At 39.4% G+C, this 25,328-nt stretch overlaps 1 protein-coding gene across 13 annotated transcripts in view; it reads left to right on the plus strand.

Annotated features, from left to right (window-relative positions):
- Positions 1-24,816, plus strand: part of mcf2l2 (MCF.2 cell line derived transforming sequence-like 2) — a 116,753-nt gene extending 91,937 nt beyond the window's left edge. For 4 of the 13 annotated variants that reach the window (XM_085773805.1, XM_085773807.1, XM_085773801.1 and 1 more), the window contains exons 28-34: positions 1,271-1,366; positions 4,858-4,959; positions 6,958-7,029; positions 7,945-8,055; positions 10,236-10,345; positions 11,777-11,892; positions 21,293-23,229. In XM_085773805.1, coding sequence (XP_085629931.1) covers positions 1,271-1,366; positions 4,858-4,959; positions 6,958-7,029; positions 7,945-8,055; positions 10,236-10,345; positions 11,777-11,892; position 21,293 — 608 coding nt within the window. In that variant the 3' untranslated portion in view covers positions 21,294-23,229. Of the gene's footprint in view, positions 1-1,270; positions 1,367-4,857; positions 4,960-6,957; positions 7,030-7,944; positions 8,056-10,235; positions 10,346-11,776; positions 11,897-21,292 lie in introns of those variants that run through there. The other 9 variants (XM_085773812.1, XM_085773814.1, XM_085773810.1 and 6 more) reach the window with 6 other exon arrangements.
- The last annotated feature ends 512 nt before the right edge of the window (positions 24,817-25,328 follow it).

Genomic DNA, 25,328 nt, shown 5'->3' on the forward strand with positions numbered 1-25,328 from the left:
GTACAGGATGTATGATTTCACTGAATGTCTTCTCTGTGCTGCTGACTTTTTCTGCTGAAAGCCTTCTCAATCTGCTTCTTTTCATAGCTGTTGTTAAGAGTTTGTGCTTTATTCGACTCTGGCTCTGGTTCATTCTCCCTCACTTTGCTCAAACATTAATGTAGCAATTCTCCAGCAAATCCATTTAATGCCAGAAACTTCTAGTCAACTTTCTAAAACACAGCTCAAAGAGCTAAAAGAAACAATTGATGAGATGTCTTAACAGTGACAAGATATAACTTTGATATACTCACCACAGGTTGCACTGTTCCATAATGTAGTTAAAGCGTGACGTCACAGAAACAATTTCTTGATCAATGTTTTATTTTATTTTATTTTGAGAAAACAAAACATACTCCATACAGAGTCAATGCCATAGCATTTGTTATGAAAACTAATAGACAAAAACAGAAAAACAAGAAAAATATATGTACAGTGTACATGTATTTGTATAAAAGGAATTGGTAAAAAATAAAAACACACAAGGAAGAGAAGACGCAAACTATTTCTATACAAGTGTTCAAATTAAACATACAGTATGGCTGTTCTCTGGGGTTTCCAAGTACCTGTTAGTTAGTTGAGTCTTCATTCAGAGGAGAACTTTCAAGAGTTGGCAAACAGAGTGACAGCTTCACTGTTACAACAGTTCTAACCATAAAGAGCACTAAGAAGGTAACAAAACCATGTTAGTGTGGGGATAAGCTATTTAAAGCATGTTTTACTGTGGAGTGGATGGGACTACTTAAATATTACATGAACTGAAATAGGTTTGTGTGTTGTTAACTGTTAGCCAAACCTGGAATTCCAAACGAAATTCATCACCCCATCTAATGAAGGATGTACAGTAATGTGCATGTGCATAAATGCAAAAATCTGTAAAAGCTGGAACAAGCTGTGAGGCACTAGTTGAAACAAATTGGAAACTGTACTATAAACGCTACTCCCAGAGTTTCATATGCAAGAAGAGTTTCACACCGTCATGCAGAGTTAAAACCTAAAACTCAGTGGCAGTTAATATTTCGCTTCATTTTCAGTGTTTCAGTGTTTTTGTTTTGTTTATGTTTTTTTAATATAATATATTTATTCAAATATCTCATGTACTATAACTGGAATAATCTAATAGGAAATTTTATTTGTAAGCAATTTCAACAAAAAACAAACCATCAAGGCCTTCTCTTACTCATCCTTCCCCGCTCTACTAACTCCAGCTCCCTCTTCCTTTCCCTCTCAGTCGATGCTTCCGCCAGCCAATCAGGCAACTCGGTTGCTAATGCTAGGAAACGCTTCACGTTGCAGGGACTTTCAAACAGGCGGTCTCTTCCAGCAGGTAACAGTATGACGTCGGCACGTCAAGTCCTCACTTGTGCCTTCATTAATGGCATCTGTGTCGACACCGTCATCCTCATTTAAGTCTGTTTTTTTTGTTGTTGTTATCTGTTACTGTCACGATACTCTTCATCATAACAACAATCATCATCATCATCCTCGGTCTTGGTCCTTTCTTGTTCAGTTCCCACCCTCCTGTCTCACACACTTTTTCCTTCAGATGTTATATAAATGTCTGTGTCGGTGTGTTTCTGGCCGTTGGGTAGATCTCGCTGAATTCCAGCACCCGCGGTCGGTGTCTGAGCATAATAAAGGCCACATCTCCCTCTAGCCTCCTTTCTCTGCTTTTTATCTGTTCATGTCAGTATCATGTGTATCTGCCCACACAACAACAAGGAAATGGTGAGTTCAGAGAGAGAGAGGGGCAGGGTGCCGTTGAAGGCAGATAGACGCAGGTGATAAACAGAGAGACAGGCAAGACGAAATTCTGTGTGGCAGTGCTGCGCTAAATGCCACCCCTTAATATTCAAGCCCTCTTGACATTTGGAAGCATATTAACATTTTTGGAGGAGGGCGAACCTTTCCAGGTTCTGTTTTCCATGTCGCAGCAGTGCGGCCGGTCTTCAAGCCACACATGCCCTTAATGAGACTGATGAGTGAGGTGGGAGTCAGGTAATGGAGGCAGTTGACTAGTCAAGCAAAAACATCCAGAGAACCCACAGAAATCTAACAACCACTGTGAACCAAACAAGTGAAACTGAAATGTTGAAATTGGTTCCTTGGAGCCTCTAACTACGTATAAAAATGTTAAGTTGAATCAGTAACAGAAGCTTTTATTGACCCAAACAGCAGACAGAACAGAGCTGTGTCCACAAGTCACTCTCTTGTTCACTCACTATACAATGGATACTCAATAGTTTACTCAGTAGCGGGCAGTACATTGAGATTTCAGACACCTGTGTATCGTTTTGTGTAATCACTCACAGCTGTTGAGTTGCTGTGCTTTTTTTGCAGCTGGAAAGCGCAGTGAATTGCATTGTGGGATTGTCAGCAGAAAGTAGTATTGATTTAGAGGACACTTCTATATTTGTTCCATTGTGGGATTTTTGGTGGAATTAAATACTGGATGAAGTCACACACTAAGATAGAAAACAGTGAATGCAGTGCACTTACAGTATCAACATGGAGTGATTTCAGACATTGGTTACTCCATTTTCTTCCTTCCTGCATTTAAAATGTATTTTTATAATGTGCTTCCATGGTTTCTGATCTGCTCCCTTTACTGACTCAGTGTCAGCTGGGATTGGCTCCAGTGACCCCGCCAACCCTATTTAAATCAGGATAGACTGGGAAGGCTTTAATGCCATGTACAGAAAAGTTGAGTCTTTGGCGACTAGGCCCCATGTGATGTCATCATATCTGGGAGGAGATGCAGTATGTAGGAATAGAAACTTGATCAGGACACTGACGTGAAGCTGCCAATGAAAATGTGGAGGAGCGTCTGAAATGACAACGGACAGGAGAGAGACGAGAGAAACAGATTTTAAAGTTTGATGGCAATGATGTGATTGGTTTGGTTAGAATTGGCAAATCTGATAGGATGTCCAAAAACATTCATGATCAGGGTCATCTTCCTGATTTAATTTGTGCAAGCTTCATAGGATTACCTGTAAAGGATGGATGGATTGACATGTGGTTCAGTTAAAGGGTCTCCTGACATTGTTAAGTATCAAAGTTAAAAGAGTTGGTGTTCAGTCTTGTTAGCATATGACCAAGGCATCATGTAAAATGGGAACACGTCCCTACAACCATAGGTTCGTATGGGGAAAAGCAGAGCAGTGGAGGCTGTTACAGAAGCAGATTGTGGTTTTTAAATACATGGCATCCTAGCAACTACTGTACTCCATGCTGTGCTGGAAGCAGGAGGATTTCTGGGAAATGTGGTCCTCACAGCTGATTTATTTCAACCCTGCCTCCTCCTATATACTGGTCTAAATACCTCTTTATCATCTAAAAACAATTTCCCTTTTTGTTCTTATAGAATTAATTCATGACACCACCATCTATCAGTGTTATTGTGGCTGTGACAGTCAATAACCAGAAGATACAGAACTGTATATTGCTCCTGCCCAAACTTTAAGTATCCCTCATAAAAAATTTAGTCCGCATACTAAAAGTACAACAGCCACACACACACAGTCATACAAAATGCACACACAGTCCCGAGCACAACCCTGAGCGATGAATGTGCAGCCCGCCGTATGCGATGGAAATCAATGGTGAATCGATGGCAGGTGTCCTCCAGCTGAATAGACTCATCATTAACAGGAGTGCTTTCTGCAGCTTCCAGTGCTCCATTGCTTCGTACATCCACTCAATAAGTTCAACATGTCAGATCACTGAAGAATGGGCCGAGATCAAAGGCCTCTCTGTCGTCTGTGTCCTGTGACTTACAGGGTCTGTGGCTCTCTGACATGAGCTGTTTTATAACACTTTATCACATAATTCCAACTCACCTGTTAAGAGGAGTTGTGGGTCAACAGCACCTAACCTTCTTTGTTGTCATTGACATGAAGGCCAGTAGTTCAGCACAACGTATCTTTTAAAATGAATCGAACTGCTGTACTGTATCATGTATAATATGACGTGAATGTCCACTCCACACTTAAAAAAAAGAACCATTTATTCAGTTTGGGATGGCTCTCAGCTAGCTGTGTACAGCCTTGTACCTTCTCAATCCTTTGACGGTATTGACTTGCACAGACAGTGACCTCTGACCCTCTTCTTTGTGCCATATTCACATTTTTCTACTGCACTCATGTCCTTTTTTATTCTCTGTAGTTTGAATCTACTGCAATTGGAAAAAGTCTACCCACCATAAAACAACTTTTATCACCTGACCAAAGTTTACAAACTTAGTTGTCATGGAGTTTAAAATCATCACATGATATACATTAATTAATTATAGAGGAGGAAAATGAGATGTGGTTAAAAGCTTGATATTTTCAAGTTTTCAAGTTGATATTCAGTAAAAAAAAATTTTTGTTAGTTTGTTTGTGGGTTTTCAGTTAGTTTGTTTATGTTTTTTTCACATTTCATGCATCTGTGGCGTCTTTCCATTTGCTTGAACTGCTATTATGTTTAATACATTTTATTTGCTCAGTTGATACATTATTGCGTAAGTGACTGATGTGATACTACCACTACCTATACTAGGTAGTGGTAGTATCATCTTATATTAAGAGGTTAAAATTTGTGTGTTGTGATGTGCCAATAAATAGGATGTAGAATACTAAACCAATAACCTCTCTCCCTCCTTTTATTCTATTCTCGTTGTCAACCTGTTCATTTATTTTAATTTTCTTTTATCCCTCGATCTATCCTCTACTACTTCTTTTTTTCTCCCTTTCCCTCCCGTTGCTCCATGTTTCTCTTGCCGTCTGTGGATGCTTGTCTGCTCCCATGGCTCTTCCTGCCTCCTCACCCCTGTAGAGCCGGCTGCTAAGGAGGCAGAGGTCCCCCGCCGCTTCTCACTCACCTCCTCTCTCGCCCCTTCCTCCTCCTCTTCCTCCTTTGCGACGCGACGCACTAAAGGTACCCAATCAGCTGCTTCCACATTTTCTTGCTTTTACAGTCAATCTTTTTTTTCCTCTTCTGTTCACATTCATTCTTTACAGTCACACACACACACACACACACACACACACACACACACACACACACACACACACACACACACAGTAAAACGACACACATTTGTGCCGCACAGCAGGAGAAAGTGTAATTATTAGGCCAGGTATAGCAGGTACTGTATGCACTGCACTCCAGTGTGTAAACTAGGTAGCTATACAGTAAACTGCTCAGCTGAAACACTTTATGAACTTGCCGGCAAATGACAACATCAGCCAGTTTAAATGCTAAATGATGTTGTCCTTATTCTTAAATGCCACAGCTAATAAAAGGATTGGAAGCTGAAAGCATGTTGCTCAATGGTAGGACTGCAGACTCTCATACTCAGATGGAACCCTAAAGGAGATTTCTGATACATATTCAATGCCCCTTTTTTCTTTCCTCAAACAGAAAAAGATAATATCCTCATACAGTTTACATTGGTAAGATGTATGAAGTTACCTACAGCAGAATGAATGCTATGAACTAAAGTAAGCTAGAAACAAAAGTGAATCTGTGGTGTACAGTATGTGTGTCTGTGCACATCTTTGGAATGAGGATGAAAAATAAGCATTTTTCTTATAACCTTTAGCTCTTTTACTGCTGGCCTCAAATTTATGAGATGCATATACGTAAAGGCAAACATTTATTAAGAATCAAAACAATGTTAAGGGGGAAAAAAAGCTGAAAATGACTAGACATACATATATATTTTAAAAAGCGTCAGGAAATAAGAATTTTGATAAGCTGACATTTGGAACGCAGGGTGACATTCAAAGTGGCAGTAGAAGTGCAATTTACTGTAGGAATACAGATGAGAAGTTAATTTTCAACCAGGCAGAGGCATGGGAGGAATTAATAACACCAGAAGAGAGCAACTGAAGTTTTCCCTTGAACTCTCTCTGCTTAGTTTGTTGTACTTCTCTTTCCCACATGCAGCTCAAACTGTTTCACATTTGTTGTAGGGTGCTCAGTAGGGAATGTCATTTAAGCGTTTAGATTTTAAATGATCATCAATCTTATAACTAAAAAAATATAATGTTTGGATAGTGAAATAGAAATACATACTCTGATACTGTATTTATGTCATGTAATTTCATGTTGGTTTCATGCAGATTTACATAGGCAGTCAAAGTTGTAGGCTACTGAGCTATCTCAATATTTTCTTTTTTATCTTTTCTTTTTTTGTAGCATGGGTTTTGTTTCTGCAGATTTGGCCATAATTCCTAACATAAATTAAGACATATTCTCCAAGTTAACAGATCTTTTACACATAAGACATTTTGACATATCACACCAGGAAAAAAAAGGTGTAAATTCTGAAATCGGCTAACTTCCACTGAAATCCTTTAATTCCAAATGTGTGATAATGTTCAATCTGGCCCACTGTCACACTCACTGGGACAGACTTGGAGGATATATAAGTGTACTATTTAATATTTTAAATTCTAAAAATTAAATTAAAATGAAGAGATCTGAAGACATTTTAGTTGTCTTGGAAAACATCCAGCAAATAGTTTTTTAAACACTAGATGTGAGTCACAACTTGACTTGACTTTTATAGTTGATGATCACTGAATCTCCTGTGATGTCAATGTTTCTTTGAGCATTGTGGCTCTTTTCTTGCTTGTGTGAATATAACCTTAACAAATAGTGCGCACCTAAAGAACGCCTTTACTTGGGAAGATGGAAGCTTAGTGTTTGACCTTTCATGTCTAAAATGGCTTTAAAAGGAAAGTGTTGGGATAATGCTGTGTCAGTCTTCAACAGTTACACACCTCTATACAACTAAACCACAAAAGAGAATATGTTTTGTTGGGGTGACAAGTGACCATGCAAACACGCAACTGAGGCTCTGGGAACTGGTGTTACAAAACGTTTGTGTCTAATTAAGTCTGTGGTTGTATTATTTTTCCTGACCAGGCCCCCTCTCTGCTAGCATTAAGAGCAAGAGACATGAGATAAAGAGTGATCCCACTCCATTTGGTTATGAAGGTACCTGCAAAGTTCTGTTATGTACAGTGGCTTCAGAAAGCATTCAGATGCCTTTTTTGCACGCTTTATTGTGATGTAGATTTAGAAATGTCCATCAGTTGCCACTCAGTAACGCACAACCTGAAGACGACAGTTAAGATGCTTTGCAACCAATCTGACAGAGCTTGAGAGGATCTGTTCAGAAGAAGGGGTTAAACTGCCTAAATCCAGATAAGCAAAGCTTGTTGAGATTCACACAAAATGAATCAAAGCTCTAATTGCTTCCAAAAGAAGTTTGTACAATGTACTGACACAGGTCAGGATACTTTTGTAAATGACAGATTGTAGTTTTTTTTTTATTTTTAACAAGTTTGAAAAAACAATGTGCAGACATGTTTTCACTTTGTCATGGGTTACTGAGTGTAGACTGATTGGCAAAACACTACGTGGTACAACACAATAAAAGAGTCCAAAAAAGAAATTGGAAACTTTCTAAAGCAACTGTACATAATGTGGAGGCTCTGAGCATGTTGGGCCTTCTAATCTGTCATGTGGTTAATTAGGTGGAAGTTATTTTTGTGAGTTCCTTTCGCACCTTGTTGATTGTGTTTGTATGATTTTTGTGCTTGTTCACTTTCTGTTTTTCCATCTCTTGACTGCTGTGTTGAAATGTGCCGTGATTTTTAATACAACATTTCAAAATGCATGTGAATCAGAAAAGGTACTGTGGTGTTTGTGTGTGTGTGTGTGTAGTTTATTGTCTGTAATTTGGTTTTACTGAGGAGTTGTTGTTTCGGCTTGACTTCATTTTCTGCATGAGTAGAAGAGCACTGCTTCTTTTATTTATTGAAACGTCCCATTTAAAATTTTGGTTGGTTGATATGGAGTGGTCGTCATGATGAAAAGCATGGTATGAAGCATTTGGCTTTCCTCCAGATACTTTACGTGGTGCTATGGCTGCAGTTGGGAAACGGCAGAGTATGACTAGCAGCACTGCTACGGCTGCTGGAGCCACTACAGTTGTCCCTAGATCCACCTCCCAACCAGGTAACTGCAGAGGAAGACTCATCTCTAACAGTCATACTTGGTTTCAGTTGTAAATGTTGATATGTTAAGAAAACATTGTTGTTGTTTTTTTGGGGTGGTGGTGGTTGGGAACAGTCTTTTTATTAGGTGTGTTTTATTCTACTGGAACTTCATTTTCATTCTGTAGCACATTCAGGCCGACCTGCATCTATGCCATCTTCAAACCACCAAATGGTTCCAAATAACCTGTGCAGCACTAATTGTCAATTAGTCATCAATAACTCTTTATACATAAACAACCATATAACTGTCACAGCGTGGTGATTTGCTGAACCTGGGCTATGATTCTAGGAGCTATGTTGTCAACAGCACCTGGTGGGGTCTCCCAAACCAAGAGACACCCAGTTATGATGTGCACTAGGTGGTAGCAAAGACAGGGACCTGGCCCAGGAGCTCCAGGGACCTGAAGTTCTCCTTGGACGACAGGACAGTCACCTCTATGCAACTGCAAGAAAACCTCATGCACTGAACAGCAGTGCACAGTGCTGGGCTTCCTTCAAGTCCATGTAGACTTTATCGTCCTTTTATTTGAAAGCAGAATGGTTCATTGAGGCACTTGGTACTAGAGCACTGGAATGAGAGTAACGACGCGCATTGGTTCAATGGAAGCGCCTCCTGATGGTGGAATATGGGTATTGCAAAAGTGCCCACATTTATAGATCACCCACATTAATAGCATCATCGTGGATCCTTTACAGATAAACATTAACACATAGGCGAGTAAAAGACAACAACAAAAAAAAACAGTTTTCTACACGAATGTTTCAATCTACATTTTATAATAAACAAATTGTAAGTGTAATCTGATATGACCAAGACACCTAAAAACAAAAACACGGCCGTTTTCATCAATTTACAAGCAAGTGGGCAACACACATACATTGGAGTGAATGGGTTTTCTGAGCACTTTTGCAGTACCCATATACTGGTGTCGTTACTCTCGTATTCCTGTGCTCTACTTGGTACCAGAACATCTTGCACCTAATGATGGTCAGCGGTGAGATCATCACTGGGGGAGGCTGCTCAACAGGCCTAAAAAACTAATGGTACATGTTTTGAGGGTAGACCCCTACCAGTGAGATATTCAGTTCATGTTCAGAGACCCCATTTGGAGTTGGAAGTTTTAGGGACCTGTAATGATGACACCCATTGGTGTTTCCGGCATGGGAGTGTAGACTGGGTGTGGCCACAAAGAGAAAACTATTGAACACCCAATGAGAAGAAAAACACTGGGCCATTTTGAAGTAGCTTTCTATGCCACTGATCTCAATCTAACTGAAAAAAAATTTCTGATTTTAAAAAAGGGTCTTATGTTCTTTCTGTCTTCGACCCATACCAGCCCAGAAGTCTGTAAGTCTAATTAGAGCTACAAAAAAAGTGCTTGATTGAAGTAACTGCTTCAAAAGGTGGTGCCACAAAACATACTAATAGTTTTGTCCTTTAATTTGTTGTAATATTATCAGAAAATGTGTCTGTTCTGTTAAAATGGGATTGAGAAAAGTGGATGCCAATTACTTTTCTCACACTTTTTTTAAATAGAGGGGCACTAGAAAACCACATCTGAAGTATTAAAATCCTAGGGTTAGGGTTTGGGTTAGTAAAAGTAAAAACTAATTTGAAAACTTTGAAAAATAATTTACCAGGCTTGCTGATTCTGTTCATCCTCTACTGAGCTCTGTCACATTGTATTCTAACCTTTGGATGTCTATAAGTCACAGGTCAGGAAAACAAGGGTGTGTCAAATATGAATTAATTAGTAGTGCTGTTGTTTATTTCAATCATACAATATAAATAACAAAAGTTCATACATCATACATGACATTTATTTCACACAATAGAATTCATTTATTAGTGTTTTCTGTTGCAAGACGTTGGCCTGTCCTACCACCAGGGGAGCTTAGATGGACCTGTCCTTTCCATAGTCATTAGGTTTTCTATGGTTTGCTTGACCACATCTCATTCTGCATGTGGTTTGATTCCCGCTAACAGACCCATCAAGCCATGATGATGATGATCAGAAGACTAATCGCTTAGCTGCACAGCAACACTGACCTCCTATCAGTGCAGCTCCATCACCTGCCAACTGGAATATGTTTTTCAATACATTTCAGTGGTTAATAATTTGCATGAATTCTCCTCAGGCTGGACACAGAGGCGCCTGCCCTCCATGGACACAGAGGACTTTGAGACGATCCCCTCCAGTGCAGAGGAATCCTCCAACTCTTCGGAAGAGGAAGGCAACAATAAAAATGTAGGTAACACTAGAGATCGCATCTCATCTTATCTTCGCTAGAAAATGTAAAAAGGTCCAACCAGGACATCCCCTGGAGCTTTACTGGGCCTACTTTCTAAAATATATTTATTTACCAGTGAAACTGAGCCAAAACCAAAGCAGCAAGTAATTTTCTTCTGATTTAAAATAAGATGCAATTTCAGTATCACTCAACATTTCCCAGCTTTGGTCAGAGTGAAAAATGTAGCTTGACCAAACCCATTCCAGTCCCGCTGGGTCACATCAGCTCTCAGCATAAATCATTGAATTCTGTGATCACTCACCATCCCTCGACAGCTTTCCTCTCATCCTTTGTTTCCTCTTCTCTCATTCTTCACATCCTCCAATTTTCTACTAAATCCCCTTTAAAGAGGACCCCACCACCGCTTAATTATTTCCCATGGACGTACATGTCTCGTTAGCAGTGGGCGCTGACGACTTGACATTTAAGAAATGAGGGAGGAGAAACGAAAGAGGGGGAGGATTATAGCTGTAGAGGTCTACTGGGTATGGCAGGTTTTCCAGATTCATTATAATCAGTTTGATATACAGTAGACAGGCACACATGCAGCACACACACTGAGCATATTAGTGGCGCTCATTTGCACAACCTCTTTCAAGGAAATGACACTTTCGCAACATGTAATAGATGGTAATTTCAGAACTTTGTGATAATCAGCAAAAAGAAGAGACTGTTCCCCACTAGAGAATCTGGACGAGAGACTACAAATAACAACGGAAACACAGTTTTCTCTGAAGACCTCACAGTCACCTCGACTGTACAATAACATACAGGATTGTCAGACAGTTTTGTAGTCAGCCAGTTGAATACAAATCCATTTAAATGCTTTGCACTTGTATTAATCAAGTGGACGCAATTTTGTGTGATATGCAGCTTGTTGTTGATTACCGTCCAAAGAGTGACTTTAATTCGATTATCGAAGCTTCAACAAATTTGTTTAGATTTTTTTTTTCCACTTTTTTTCAGCTAAATAATGTTGGTTTCAAGATTTGACATAACAAAAAGGCCTAAAAGCTTTGTGGTTTTGAAATCATGATATTTTCGATAATAGTGATGTAATTAAAATGACAGGTAATAATGAAATATCACTGAATGAAACTGTTTATCAAGGTGATACAGGGCATTGCTACTGCAGACACTGATGTGATGTGACCTGGTACAACAGATAATTCAGTCAACTAGATACAAACAGTTCAGTCCATACACAGAGATACATTTGTTCCTGGCATATTGACCAAATTTTGGGGAGGTTGCTTCTTTAATATTAGTAAGCATCACCCTATAAAGTGATGGTCAGGTGAAACTGCCTGAAACGAGCCTGGGACCATGTCCTGAATGGAATACGGCTGGCTGAATTCAGAGTTTGACTCAGTCATTACTTTCTGCAGGGTGACAGCAGTCGATTTCGGGTGCAGCTGACTTATGAGTCTCGAGATGCACAGGACCTCTCTCTGGAAACAGGTGCCCTGGTCCAGTTTCTGGAGGAAGCAGAGAACGGACACTGGTGAGTTCCAGCTGCCGCCAGTGCAGGACAGTGGAAAATCAGTCAGCTTCACCTGGCCCACGGCTTGTCTCCTTGTATTGTTGTTTGAAATATCTAGCTAGGTGGTTCCCTATATCCCTAAATTGAGGTGTGAGAACACAATCTTAACAGCCCGTTCCCAGGCAGGAGCAAAAGTCTCACAAATGAGACAAAAAATGAACTGACATTGCATTTTTTTTTTTTTTTTTAAAGTTAGGCCACTTGTGTTGAGCATCTCCTTCACTCTTTGTGCCCTCAATATACTATAATTGCAGTGAAAATCCCTTGTGACAACTCTCATCTGTGGAATGTATTTTTTTCTTCTTCTTAAGAGTTTATATTGGCTCAGAATTATTTGTACAAGACATCTACTATTGAAGCAATTCTCCATAGCAACAAAAGGACCACCGTTTGCCTATTATTATTGTGTTTTATGCTTTTTCTATGTTCTATGCCCTGCATTTCTTCGTTCAAAATGAAACAGTTATTAATTTGACTTCTTAAAATCTGCATTCCTATGATTGATTGATTTATTTATTTATTCATTATATATCCCCATTAGCCACTGTAGTACAACAATGGCTACGCCTGCAGTTCATTAAATCCATAAACACTACTTCAATGTATAAAAAATATACAGCAATATACATATATATACAACAATATACATCTATAAGATTCTTACCCCAATAAGATGATTACCCCTACTGTATGTCACACAACAACCAACACAAAACCCATACAAATTGTTTAAAAGGTTTCCACAGTTTATATAATTCCCTATAAAAGTGGGCCGACATAGCACCTGTATCCATTTACATTTCAGAGAACTTAACATAATAGAAACAAAAATAGAATTGTTCCAAATCTTTGCAATGTTTTTTTGTCACCCCAATCACAGCTGTTAAATGTGAAGCCCTGATGGAACAGAGAAAAAAAATCCTCTCAGTCCCAAAGAGCACTAGCTTGTAAATGATGAAGTGACTCTCAGCCAGCCTACTAAAAAACACTTATGTCCATAATGTTTACTCAGTTTGGTCACATCACTGCAGTAGTATTGGCTGTACAGACATTTTTCTTTAATACTCGTCAGTCAGCATTTGAATGCCATAGTACTGTCACAAAGCATCCTGTAATGGCCACATCTTCGAGCAGGAACTTCCTCTAACGGCTACTTCCCTGGAAGGGAGGCCTGTCTATCAAATAAATAATGATCAAGGTAAAGGTCAGAAATAAGAAGTAAGCATGTGAATCCGTGCTGCATAAAGCACTTTTCTGAATCTAGGCGCTACATGTGTAGAACAGTTGGGTAAGGATAATAAAAACCCGTGCCACTTTGGAGGGTGGTATCATTATGCATATTTTCAAACCAAGATGCTTTCCCGTACAGCCACACAGGGACTTGTTGTCCCTCACTTGTAAGTCACTTTGGATAAAAGCTGCTTGAGGAAATGTCACTGCCAGTAGATGATTCAACTCAGTACCGCACATCCACTTTTAAAGGGGCTGTTTGGAAGCTTTATCAGCTGAATGTGGTTTTTTGCTTGGAGCAGGTGGTGGCGGTTGCTTGCCAAGGTATTCAGATATTCTTGTGTTTACAATTGTCGATCCATCTACAGGATAGACTGGACCCTATCAGAAAGTGCCAATACCATCTACAGTGTAAATTTCATGTGATCTAAAAATCTCATCTATAATTTTTCTCACCTTGTGTTCCATCTTTGAGTGTGTTGTAAAAGGTCATCACTATGCACAGCACTGCATACTGGTCAATCACTCCTGGCAAAATAGCCCTCTTTTGTAATTGTGATAGTTTGAACATTTTCCAACCAGTCCTTATGGAGGTGGGTGACTGGGGGATGAGCTATTATTCCATCAGAAAGTACAGACCTCACATTTTCAAAGTTGCACCTGCTGCAGTAATCAGTGACTCACTGGCATTCATCATCAGCTGTATCAACCGCCTGCTGCTTGGTTATGGCCATTTTCTACTATGGGACAACTCAGTGGACCATAATGGTGTCAGTGTTGTACCTGCTCAAATGGCCCTCCTTACTCCATGAGCTACCTGCTGCTCTGCTATTTAGAATATGCTAATTGTTCAACTGTCAACTCACTGCTAAATTGTGTCATTGGGTCCTTTAATTCATGCACTAAATGACACTAAAACGATGTCGTAGATTGAATAAGTTTCCCTAATGTTCGCTCTGTTCCTCCAGACAAAGCACTGCTTTTTTGAAGCATGACTGAACCCTCACTGAACAAAAGTTGTACTGCCTGGGTCTATTTATTCTCACTTTAATGATGCAATGGTGATTTACTGCTAATTATTTTTGTTGTGGTTTTTAGTGTCACTGATGATAGAGTAGAAGAATGCTGTCTCATGCCGTTTCAACTTTTCTTGTCCACTCAGTAAGGTGTGATTTTTTTAAATATGCAAGACTAATTCTGGGTAAAACAAAGTGAACATACTTTAAGTATTTCACAGTTAAAATAAAAAGACAAGCTTGTTTTACTGCTGAATCCTACTTGGATGGCATTTCCTTTACTTTCAAATGTTGTTATCAATCAATCAATCAATCAATCAATCAATCAATCAATCAATCAATCAATCAATCAATCAATCAATCAATCAATCAATCAATCAATCAATCAATCAATCAATCAATCAAACACTTTATTTGTCCCCAAGGGGCAATTTAAAAGGCATAAAGGGCAGCATTAGGACAAACAAGACATCAGACAACATAGAAACATTCACAAAGTGTTCTAGCAGCTGTCAATTTCAAAAGTGCTCTGTGCATCATGTTAAAGTGCTATGTGCAATCAGTCTGATGGGGGCTGGGCAATGTTATTGAGAGAGGGAGGGGTCATTGTTAAATTACACTCCCAATGTTTTCTGGTTTTGGTTGTGTAACACTCTTTATATCTTCACTCAGTTAAAGCTATCTGTACCTTACATGGAGGCATATGTTCGGAGTTCATTTGCATATTTATAGACTATCCTGATGGTGGCAGGTTGTCATGTTTTTGCTTCCTGTTCTTGTCCTTGATGTTTTGTAAACACACTGTCCACCTGCTTAACAACTACTGAGTCACAGTACTTATACCTGATGTTCGCATTAGATTTTGGGATTCTTTCTCCTTAAAGCGATATTTTTGTGTTAATATAAGTCTTAAATAGTTATATCTTCCGACAGCGATCACTTACATAGAGTGTTTGGACTGAAACACGGGTCTGTCAGTCACTCTGCTCTGCTCTGAGCCGAGGAGAAAACTTTTCTCGTATCCTACAATTTTTAATGAGGAGAGAGAACGGCATGCAGGGCTGTGTGTGCAGCCAAGGGATGCGAGTGAATGTGGTGACGTAGGGACGAGGACTGTTATGGTGCGTTCAAGGCAACTCGTATTTTTCCGACCTGTGAAGTCGTACCAGTTCAATCTGGTACATAGACTGTAAAAACATAGACTGTAAAAAAAGATATATATATAGTGTCTTTTACTTTCACAGGTAAAACAGGTTGGAAAAACACGAGTGGGTTGCCTGGAACGCTACAAAGTCGTAAGTTGTGACTTGAAGCTGTAATTTACGATTTCAAAAGCCGGCCTGGAACGCAGCATTAGCCAAAACGACCGAATCGCTTACTTTTGCTTTAAGCAACTTGAGCCGTAGAAGAGGAAGTTAAAGTAAATTAGACTTCCATCATTGTCTGAGCAGTAGAGTGGGGTTATCTAGCTGAACCTCACCAACCCACACTTGTTCTGATAATATGTTGCTTTAAGCTCAATGAACAACATACTTTACAAAATTTGTATGGCAGGTGATGACATAAACCTAGTCAGTTTCCACATGTAATTAATAAAGTAGATGAATCCCTCAATAATTGGTAGTGGACCAGGCGTCAGGGTGTACAGCTCAGCTGGGTGAGCAGTTGTTCCAGGAGGCAGAGCAAGTGTCAAAGGTTAGCTGAGCAGCTCAGGCAGAGGAGACCTATGTACAGACTGAGTGGATGCAGGTCAGTCATTTATTCAGACAATGGAACACAAAAGTTTATGAGATGGTGGGACAATTCAATTCATTCATAATAACAGGTAAACAAACCCAGTCTGGGCAGCAATGAATCTAAAATCCAGCAACATAGGCAACAAAGTCAAAGAGGCAAGTAAAAAGAACCAAGGTCTCAAACACACTAGGAACAAAAACTCAGTGCTCACAACACTTCAACATCATGATTTCATCACAATAATATTATCAATTTGACAATAAAAGAGGCACACATGCGAGTAAAGAAACACATTGCATGTGCACTTTTGATGAAGGTGTAAATCCTTATACCACTGTGGTTCACATTCATGTAAAGTCTGTGGCCCTTTGTGTCATTGTATATAATTAAGGCCACAAATGGATATAACTTGAAAAGTGACAACTTTTATTCTGTCTTTTCAATTTCAAAAGGCACAAAAAAGTCCAACTTAATGTAGGTGTTGTGCGTGATGTTCATCTCTATTTCTTGTGTGTGCCCCAGTGTTTGCATGAGTATGCTCAATTTAAATTCGTGCTGCTACTGCCTCACACTGGCACAGATATTATGCTGGATTATTTTAGATTGAAATCAGTGTTGATGATATGTAGTTGTGCGTAAGGAAAGCCTTTCAACTTCCTCCGCTACTATCTCTAATCACGCCCATACCATTTCTTCCACGGTTAAAAGTCAATCTTGACTTTGGTCCACAATAATCAGCCAAGCCTGAGAAGGGAAATGAGACCAGTGGAACAGCTGCTCCTCTGCCGCTCCCTTCTCTCTCCACAAGGATTAAAGGCTCAGAGTGGCTCGTGTGGAATACATTTTTTATTTTACTCTAACATTACCCTGATAAACCAAACGTGTGACTAATGGCCTATTGCAAAATCAAGGGAGGCGGCTGAAAATAAAATGGCTTCAGATGAATAATAAATCACTGCTTCATTTCCCACATCATCACCATCTATCCTTTTGCCTCGCCAGAAAAACAGTGGCCACTGCCCTTGCAGAGAAACAGTCTGAGGAAACCACCACTGAGTGTTTTCATCTCATGCGAGTTCTCTGCATTTGGAAGTGACTAATACTCCGTTAGATAAAAGTTTGACTGGCTTTGAATATTCTCATTTTTCATCAGCTCATGCATATTTCAGCTCTTAAAAAAAGTCTCCTGTCAACTGCATCTATGGGTTTTTGCTGCCAAAAAGTCTCACTCACACTTGAGGAAATTCATAAGCCCTCTCTTTTTTCTCTGGATCAAAGTCTATGTGAAACCGTATGGAGCTTTCCAGCATGTCACTGATGAAGCGTCTGCTGTTGTATATGTCATATACGCCTCCATGTATGCTGTACACATCTGCAACATGTGAGTCTTTATTGTGGTGTTTGGATCTACTTCTGGGACATGTACATATGCGTGTGTGTGTGTTTATGTGTACATGCTGCAAATAGTCACTTTTTTCCCCATCACAGGCATTAATGTGCTTTCTGACTTACCCCTCCCTTGAGTGTGTCACACCTTTCCTGATTTAGGCTTTCATTTCACACCCACAACACACACACTGTATGTGTCCCAGTCCCTCTTGGCAACGTGTGGTATATTTATGTAATGGCTGAGAACACTCCAGCACATCCTTAACCACACCGTATTAACACTTAAGTCACAGTAGGAGCAGAATAAAGAAGGAATCACTTAGCTGCGGTGTGAAATGTCTGGCAGCAACTTCTTACATCTTGGAAGTCAGTGTTTCAGAAAGTGTTCTGTTCTGGTGGCTCAGCTGGAGCAGGAGGCAAGCTGCAGTTAGGGTTTGGGAATCATGACTGATCAGACAGAGCTGGAAGGAGTCATTCCACTTTGGGCCAGTTGAAGTTGCTGCTGACAACGTGGAGAAATAAAGCAATAGTACTACAAAAATCAGATTATGTGGGTTTCCCTCTGAAGATGTTCTGACCTTCTAACACAGCTGTAATTATGTTAACATTGTATCATGTTAAATTTTAAATCTGTGAAATTAAATTGAACTAGTAGCTTTGTGCTAGCTACATTGTAAAATAACTTCCACAAACAATTTTACAATAGTAGTGACATCAATTGGCAGTTAATCAATACTGCTCTTTATTTCAACCTATATAATGATAAATTAGGAGCCTGTGTAATAGAATAGTGTACGGATAACAAACAAGTGATCCTAGTTGAGAAAATGACCAGAATCTCATCTTCAGAGAGAGAAATCACAAGCTGCTCTAAAAGAAAACTCCACCTCCCCATTACCCACCTACGGAGCAAATAGATTTGCTGCCGCTAGGGTGCAGCTAGATTTCTAGGCTAGATGAGTCGACGTCTTCATCAAAAACCTTGTGTTGACTTGTATTCTGTCTAGTTACTGCAGCTTCCTCAGAGCAACACAATAGCAACAATGTGGGCGCTGCAATGGCCAAAAAGTAACTTTAGATGTGGAGAGGGGACATGAAAAAGGAGACAGGCTTATTTCTGTCGTAGTCTTTGATTCTCTCGGCTCCGTGTCCATCTGACAGCGCTGTCAGCAGCACAGCAGACGAGAAGCTCTGTGGTGTGTGTGGATTATATAACTGCGCTATGACCAAGATACCAAGTTTTACTTCATCTGACTGTGAGGACATTTTCACATCTCAGATGATGAAGAATAATTAAACATTGAATTTCTATTGAAAATATGTACAATATATTGGTGAATAGTGGAGGGAAGCTCAGCTGGAGAGTGAAAGTACTTCATCTAGACTATATTCAGTTTATTTTGACCCATTTTAATGCAGTGTGTGCTGTTTACATTAAAATTGTTTGCTTTGGGGAAAATGGGAAGGAAACACTGCCGAGTATCTCGCTGTCAAACCATTCATATGAAGTCAGTCACATGTTTCTTCTTCACTGTAGGCTGTTCTGTTTTCTAGAGAGCTGTCACATCAGGACTTGATTATGGGGTCTGGGTTTCATAAAGATATTAAGTATAAATTGTCAATAAGAGCATTTTTGTGTTTTATTCCAGTTCAGGCCATCAGTTAAATTGGTTAGTATGTGAGAAATACTCCCCTCACTTTTCAAGACAGTGGTGGCACATTGAACACACCATTTAGCTTTGTATCTTTGTGTTTGTACCATCAACATGCTTTTGAAGCTGGGCTGTTTCTATGGAGACATCACGCGGTGAGCCGTAAAACTGACATAAACCACGAGTGGCGTTCATTCTCACCAGTGTGAACACCAAAAAGTTCATGTGTTCACTGAATGCTGTTCATGCACTTTCATGCACAACGCCGATGTTCAGTGTATACTTCTAGGAAATAAAACACCTAACTGTGAAATAAAGTGTAACTGTATGAACCTTTGACCTGTAAGTAAGTAAGACCCCCCCCTGCACTGTGTCTCATGTTCCAGGCTGGTCAAGAACATTTTAACACAGGAGACAGGGCTGGTTCCATCCAGTGTACTGCAGGCAGCCCCTGATGGAGGTCACTCATTCAGTAACACACTGATATTTCTGACTAACCCACTGGCCGCTTTGCTCTCACACACACACTCACTCACTCCCCCACCCACCCACTCCTCCTCCCCACTCCTTTACTCCAACGGCAATTGCTCCCTCCCTCTCTGACTTGGCTGTTGGGCTGTGAGCCATGGGACTGGGTGGAGAGGGAGAGAGGGACCGTTGAGTCGAGTTCAGGCTGGATGCGGTGATGGAACGGATGAGGGTGGAGGAGCTTTGGCCTGTTGAGCTAAATATTCAGAGCATGACATAAGTGACTGTAGCTCACAGCCTTTAAGACACTCTCTGTCAATTTAAATGTGTATACTGTATATATTATATTTTTTCTTCATTTGAAGCTGAATGAGTCAGTCTGTATGAGTTTCTCTATGGAGAAACAAAGCAGGAGGAAGTGTTATAGTCATCCAGGGCTTCAGAAGGAAAAACTCAGTATAGACTTTTATTGCGCGAGCCAGACATAAACATTATGATTTGATGAAAGCTGGTAAAAATTCAGAAATTATCTCAGTTTGGGGTTCAAGGCCCATTCTGGATAAAATTGTCAACAACGGCACTGTTTTGTTCCCAATTACAACAATAAATGATTTGTAGTTCTAACTTTTGCATAAAAAAAGAAAAGATGTCTGGAGTTCATGGGTATTGTATTCACAGCCAAGCTACAGCATACCAAATAGAAAAAAACACCTCCTTTCTAAAAACAATGTGAAAATTTGGCCATAACATTAACCTGTATAGTGTAGTTAGAGATTAACACCTTGATTTAGCTTGAGCACAGTTCGAACACATTCGAACGCCAACACCAACATGATTAACCAGCTGTCACATTATTGCTCCAGTGGTCTTTCATCTTTCACTGTTTCTTTACACTAAATGCATATGAACAGAAACAAGGTTTGCTGTTCATTGTGTGAGTCGTAGCAGCAGCAAAATCTAGTGTTGGCACATGGTGTAGAAGAAATAAAAAACAACCAAATAGATTTCACCGTGGGTAAAAATAGCTCCTCTCTCTCACAACGCTTTTTCTTTGGATCCATTTCAAACAACTGGGAGCTCCATCTACACATGTCAGTCTTGACTTTGCATGGAAATTGTTCAGAATCCATCTCTCCACCGTCTTTTCCCTAATGCTGCCTTGGCTTGTACCTCAAGTGCTTGTCGTGGCCTTGCTTGTTTTGTTGTGACACCATCACCGGTTGCCATCCTTTTTTCTTCCTTTCATCTCTTTCTTCCTCTGGCTCTGTGTTATGCTTTAATTATTTTCTTTGAAAACTTGACTTGGAAAACTTGAAAAGTAGCTCCATGATTCCATGCTCAGGCAGTTTCCCTTCATTATTTTCTATCACTCAAATGTTTAATAATCACAAACCCTTTTCATTCTATAATCATTGCTTTAGTCATTTTTGAGGAACCAACAGCAACAATAGTCAGGACACCCTTCATTACTTAGATTCTATTTTCATGAAATGCATACAGTATATAAATGAATGAATAAATAAACAGATGTAGCAATAGAGAAAGTAGCTTTCATCCTCCATACACTGCAGCCACAGAACATTATAACCAGACCAAAAGAGAGAGCTGGGTTAAAATCAGAATTGTACTGTAATATTTCAACTTTAATAATCAAAAAACAAAATTGTAAGTTGGCGTGGTTTTTCACAGCGGTGTTTGTCTGTTATGATTTATTGGTGCTGTGCATCCCACTTCTTAAACACTGTGTTTGAATGCCACAGTTTGTCAATGTTTCCACGTTGCTGCTGCTGCTGCTGCTGCTGTTGTTGTTTCTAATAAGACTGGAGATTGTATTTTAAGTTCACACAACTCTTTCTTGTTGTTTTTCAGATATCTTCACGGATCTGTGTACAGCAGCGCTCTGTGACGCGGATGAAGCCAGTGCGTGAGGAAGTGCGTCACAGGACGGCAGATGAACACAGCTGACTATCGTAGTCTGTTGTGTTGGACTACAAGAATTGAAGTGGATCACACACATGACTGATAACTTTACCAATAGTTTTACAACTGTTTTACAACTCCTAAGATGGATTTTAGATATCAACAACTATTAGTTTTCTACTTGTGGTTCTTCATTTGGATTACAATTATGGCCTGTTGATGTTTTTAAACCACAGCTCTTTATGTCTTACTGAATGAAGCTTCTCACCGAAGCCTCTGACAAAAAGCTGGAGCCGCAACATGCCTGAATGCCACCATGGGAAAGCCATATAAGACTTTTAACTGGACCAGCTGTCAGTAACTGAGGACCGATGGATGTGGACACTGAATTTTACATCCAAATGTGTTTTTATTGCAGATGAATTCATCTTCTGAACTACATGTACAGAGCAGTTGGGCTGGACACCTGAAGTCAACTCCTATTTATGACTTGTATGACAGGAAAAGTGGAATTCTGGGTGCTGGTTGTGAGTGTGTTGTTATGCTTATACACTGCACTTCAGCAGAAATCTTAGGCTGGGGCCACACTGCATACCTCACCTGTGCCTGGCCACACCCATGTTAACAGGTTAGAGCAGCCACACATGTAGTGTGCTTCTGCAGACAGGCAAAACAATTATATGTGGAAAAAGATGTGTTGATAGTCATATTGACATCAAATACATTATACAGGAACCTTATATTAAGCTAAGACAAGTTTCACGACAGTTTCAGTGCCATACAGGACAGTACAGTGCATTGTTTAAGCCATTTTAGCAATTTCATGTTCTAAAAAGGGAAAATGGAGCTGTGTATGTGTAATATAATTACAACAAAAATGCAATGTTGACCATAATTACAGTAAATTATGTCAGTAAATAAATACAGTAGAACATTAGATGTGAGCAGTTTTTTCTTATGCTCTCTCTGCCTGTCTGTTAACTAAATAAACTGTACAGTACATTTATAATGAACAGAAAGCAAATACTCTGTTACTGATGGCCATTACCAAAGGCACCCAGTGTTTAAAGGTATGAAGGGATGTAGCTGTCGCACACAAATGGGGTAAGCAGTGTGGCCCAGCGGAACCTAGAATTTGTCTTGCTTGCCTTTCTTTGCCCTGCCATTATGTTACATCAGTTTTATTATCTCAACATGTTCATTCTCACACTCTGTAGACTTGAAAATGATCTCTCTAAATTGTTCTACTGTAGGTAGGTCCAATGATATTTTCTTTTCATATATAAATTTATAACCCAGATGTTCTTCTCTGTGCACTTCTCTGTGCACTGAAGGACGGGAAAAAACATTCTCTATGTATAAAGTATTGTATTATATCATGTTTGTTTATTTGTTTTTAGTCACTTGGGGGCAGAAACGGCCTCCTAGAGTTGATATGGCTAAGCAGCAAACATTTGCATATTCAGACATCAAGCTGACATGGAGTTACACTGGAATTCATTTGTATCTGATAACCTGACAAATGTAAGGCACATGTTACCTCTCTGTCTTGGCCTTCACCAGCTTTTGAGAAATATAACAGGCTATACATTCTATGTAGAGACAGAAAATCACTTCATTCATTAATGTTGTTTGTCTGCCCTAAACAAGCAAGGTGCTGTGAAGCTTGTTTAGAGCTCATCTAATAACAACACTGAAGACAGATACAAGACTAAAACAATAGAAAATAAGACCAGGTCCAAACTGTGGCTGGTCCATGTCTGGTCAATGTGCAAAGAAAAGGATATTGTTCACAACTGCTGTAAACATCTTTAGTGGAAAGTAGCTAAAGCCTGCTGGAAAAGTTGCTAAATGTTGCTTTATGATGTAATGCATGAATTTGCATATTTCATGAAATCATTGCTTTATATTTGCATTCTGCCTCGTTGCAGCCCATTATCAGTGCTCAATCTCTGTGGTCAAAGAAACAGTATTTTGATACAGCCCAACTCCCAGTAAAGCTGTTTTCCTGTTTCTCCTGTGACCCAATGGAACAAATGTGACTGGAACACCCCATTAAGATTTTACTGGTTAATCAGCAGTCACTTCCAAATTATTTTTTCAGAGTCTGAAAAGTTTGGTAAGAGAAACTGATTTTTAACGACAACATTTGGGTGGCACATGTCTGATAATCCATAAATAAAATAAAATCCTGCTGTTGCACACTTAGAAAGTGCTATGTCAGGCGTGCAACAATTGAGGAAATCACATTTAAAATAATTTCCTTTTTTGGCTAATGACAGCTAAATTACTTTCCAGTGGTAAATCCATGTGAAAAGTAAATCAATCATAATGTGTTTTCCAGTTTGTTCTTTATGGATGGTGAATAGCAGACGGAAGAACCCAAATGGGTTTTGATGCAAATTAAGCATTACTGAAGCACATCTCCTCCTCTTTAGATGGATGAGGTGCTGGTGTAAATCATGTTGTGGGAAACAGATTTATCTCTCTGACATGTTGTGCTACTTGGACTCATCTCTGCATAATGGGATTTTCACTAGCACACTTTTTGAGAACATAAGTTGTGAGAAAGGTCAGAGAATTGTTGGGCTATTTCCTGCAAGTGATTTCTCAAGAAAACGCTGTTTTGCAATCAGCTGCACGTGCTTCACCTATTCAGAGAGGAAGGTAGCACTGTACAATGAATGGTAAATGTAAGTAAACATCAGTGTTTATTTACAGCAGCAGTGCATTCTAGTATTTCATATATTTTTTGTAAAGATCCATTTTCTCTATGATTGCTGTATTGTAATACATTCTTCTCCCCTCTGTATCTTTTTGGCATTGTATTGCACTTCTACTGACAAATGGAATTCAGAGAGAAATCCAACACAGCACCATGTATTTACATAAATTGTCACGTCATGTCACAGGAAGGAGCCCAAATAGTTATTTGTGCCAGTTTAGACAGCGGCTAAGTCTGTTACTTATTAGGAATTGGGGCGGGGAAACCAAAAGGATGTTTTAAGGTTCAATATTCCCCCTGATAACAGACTAAGAAAGCTGCATCAATGAATGCCTGGATGATGGACAGGTGGATGTGTGTGAGTGAGTGAATGGATGATTGGATGACAAGGTAGACTGGTGGTGATGGATGTAACGATGGCTACTGGATGTTTGGATGGATGGATGGATGGATAGATAGACGGACACAGAAATTTGGACACTGACTGGATTACTATCTGTAACAGAGGGTAGAACTGTATTAAAGGTCATATGTCTGTTTGTAAAGAAAAACATTATTGAATATGCTGTATATTATGTTCATCCTATGGTAAATGAAATATATTGTATCTTTAAAAGGAAAATATTTAGTACTGCATCCTGCTGCAATTTAATTGCCACTTAACAAAACCATAGAATGTATCATGTCTATATTGTATCTGTCATTGTACATATTGCTTCATTGTGATAATATGCATTTACACTATGAACTTTGTCCCTGGTTTTTTTTTTCATATAATGCAAACTTATTTTTCATCATGAGCTTAAAAATAATAATAGTACTTTACAGAAACCATTATTCATTCATACTACATTTACTCCAGTGGCTGTAAGCTACGACTGTAGCCAGTAGCCACAGCTGCCCTGAGACAGACTGACAGAAGCATGTGCTCCAAACGGCCCTCTGACCACCACCAAACACTCATACACATTCTCACAATGCACACAAGACTAGAATTGATAAACAGAGCTGGCAGAGCACAGACAGATATATAAAGCCCAATAACCTGACGAATGAATCGGATAAAATTATGCCGCTATTTTCATAAAAGCAAAACAAAGTTTCTGAACAGTAAATGTTTTTGTGGTCTGTTTGTAATGGAGGAGCAGCACCTCTTATCTTGCCATAAAGTCATTTCATTTCACACCAAATTTTTACAAGAGCTGACTGAAGCTGTCAGTCTTCAGGTTTTCTTTGTTTATTGCTTTGCACAAAATGAAA

Source organism: Trachurus japonicus, chromosome 4, assembly GCF_045865225.1.
Source record: "Trachurus japonicus isolate A0001 chromosome 4, Traja_1.0".
Taxonomy (NCBI): Eukaryota; Metazoa; Chordata; class Actinopteri; order Carangiformes; family Carangidae; genus Trachurus; species Trachurus japonicus.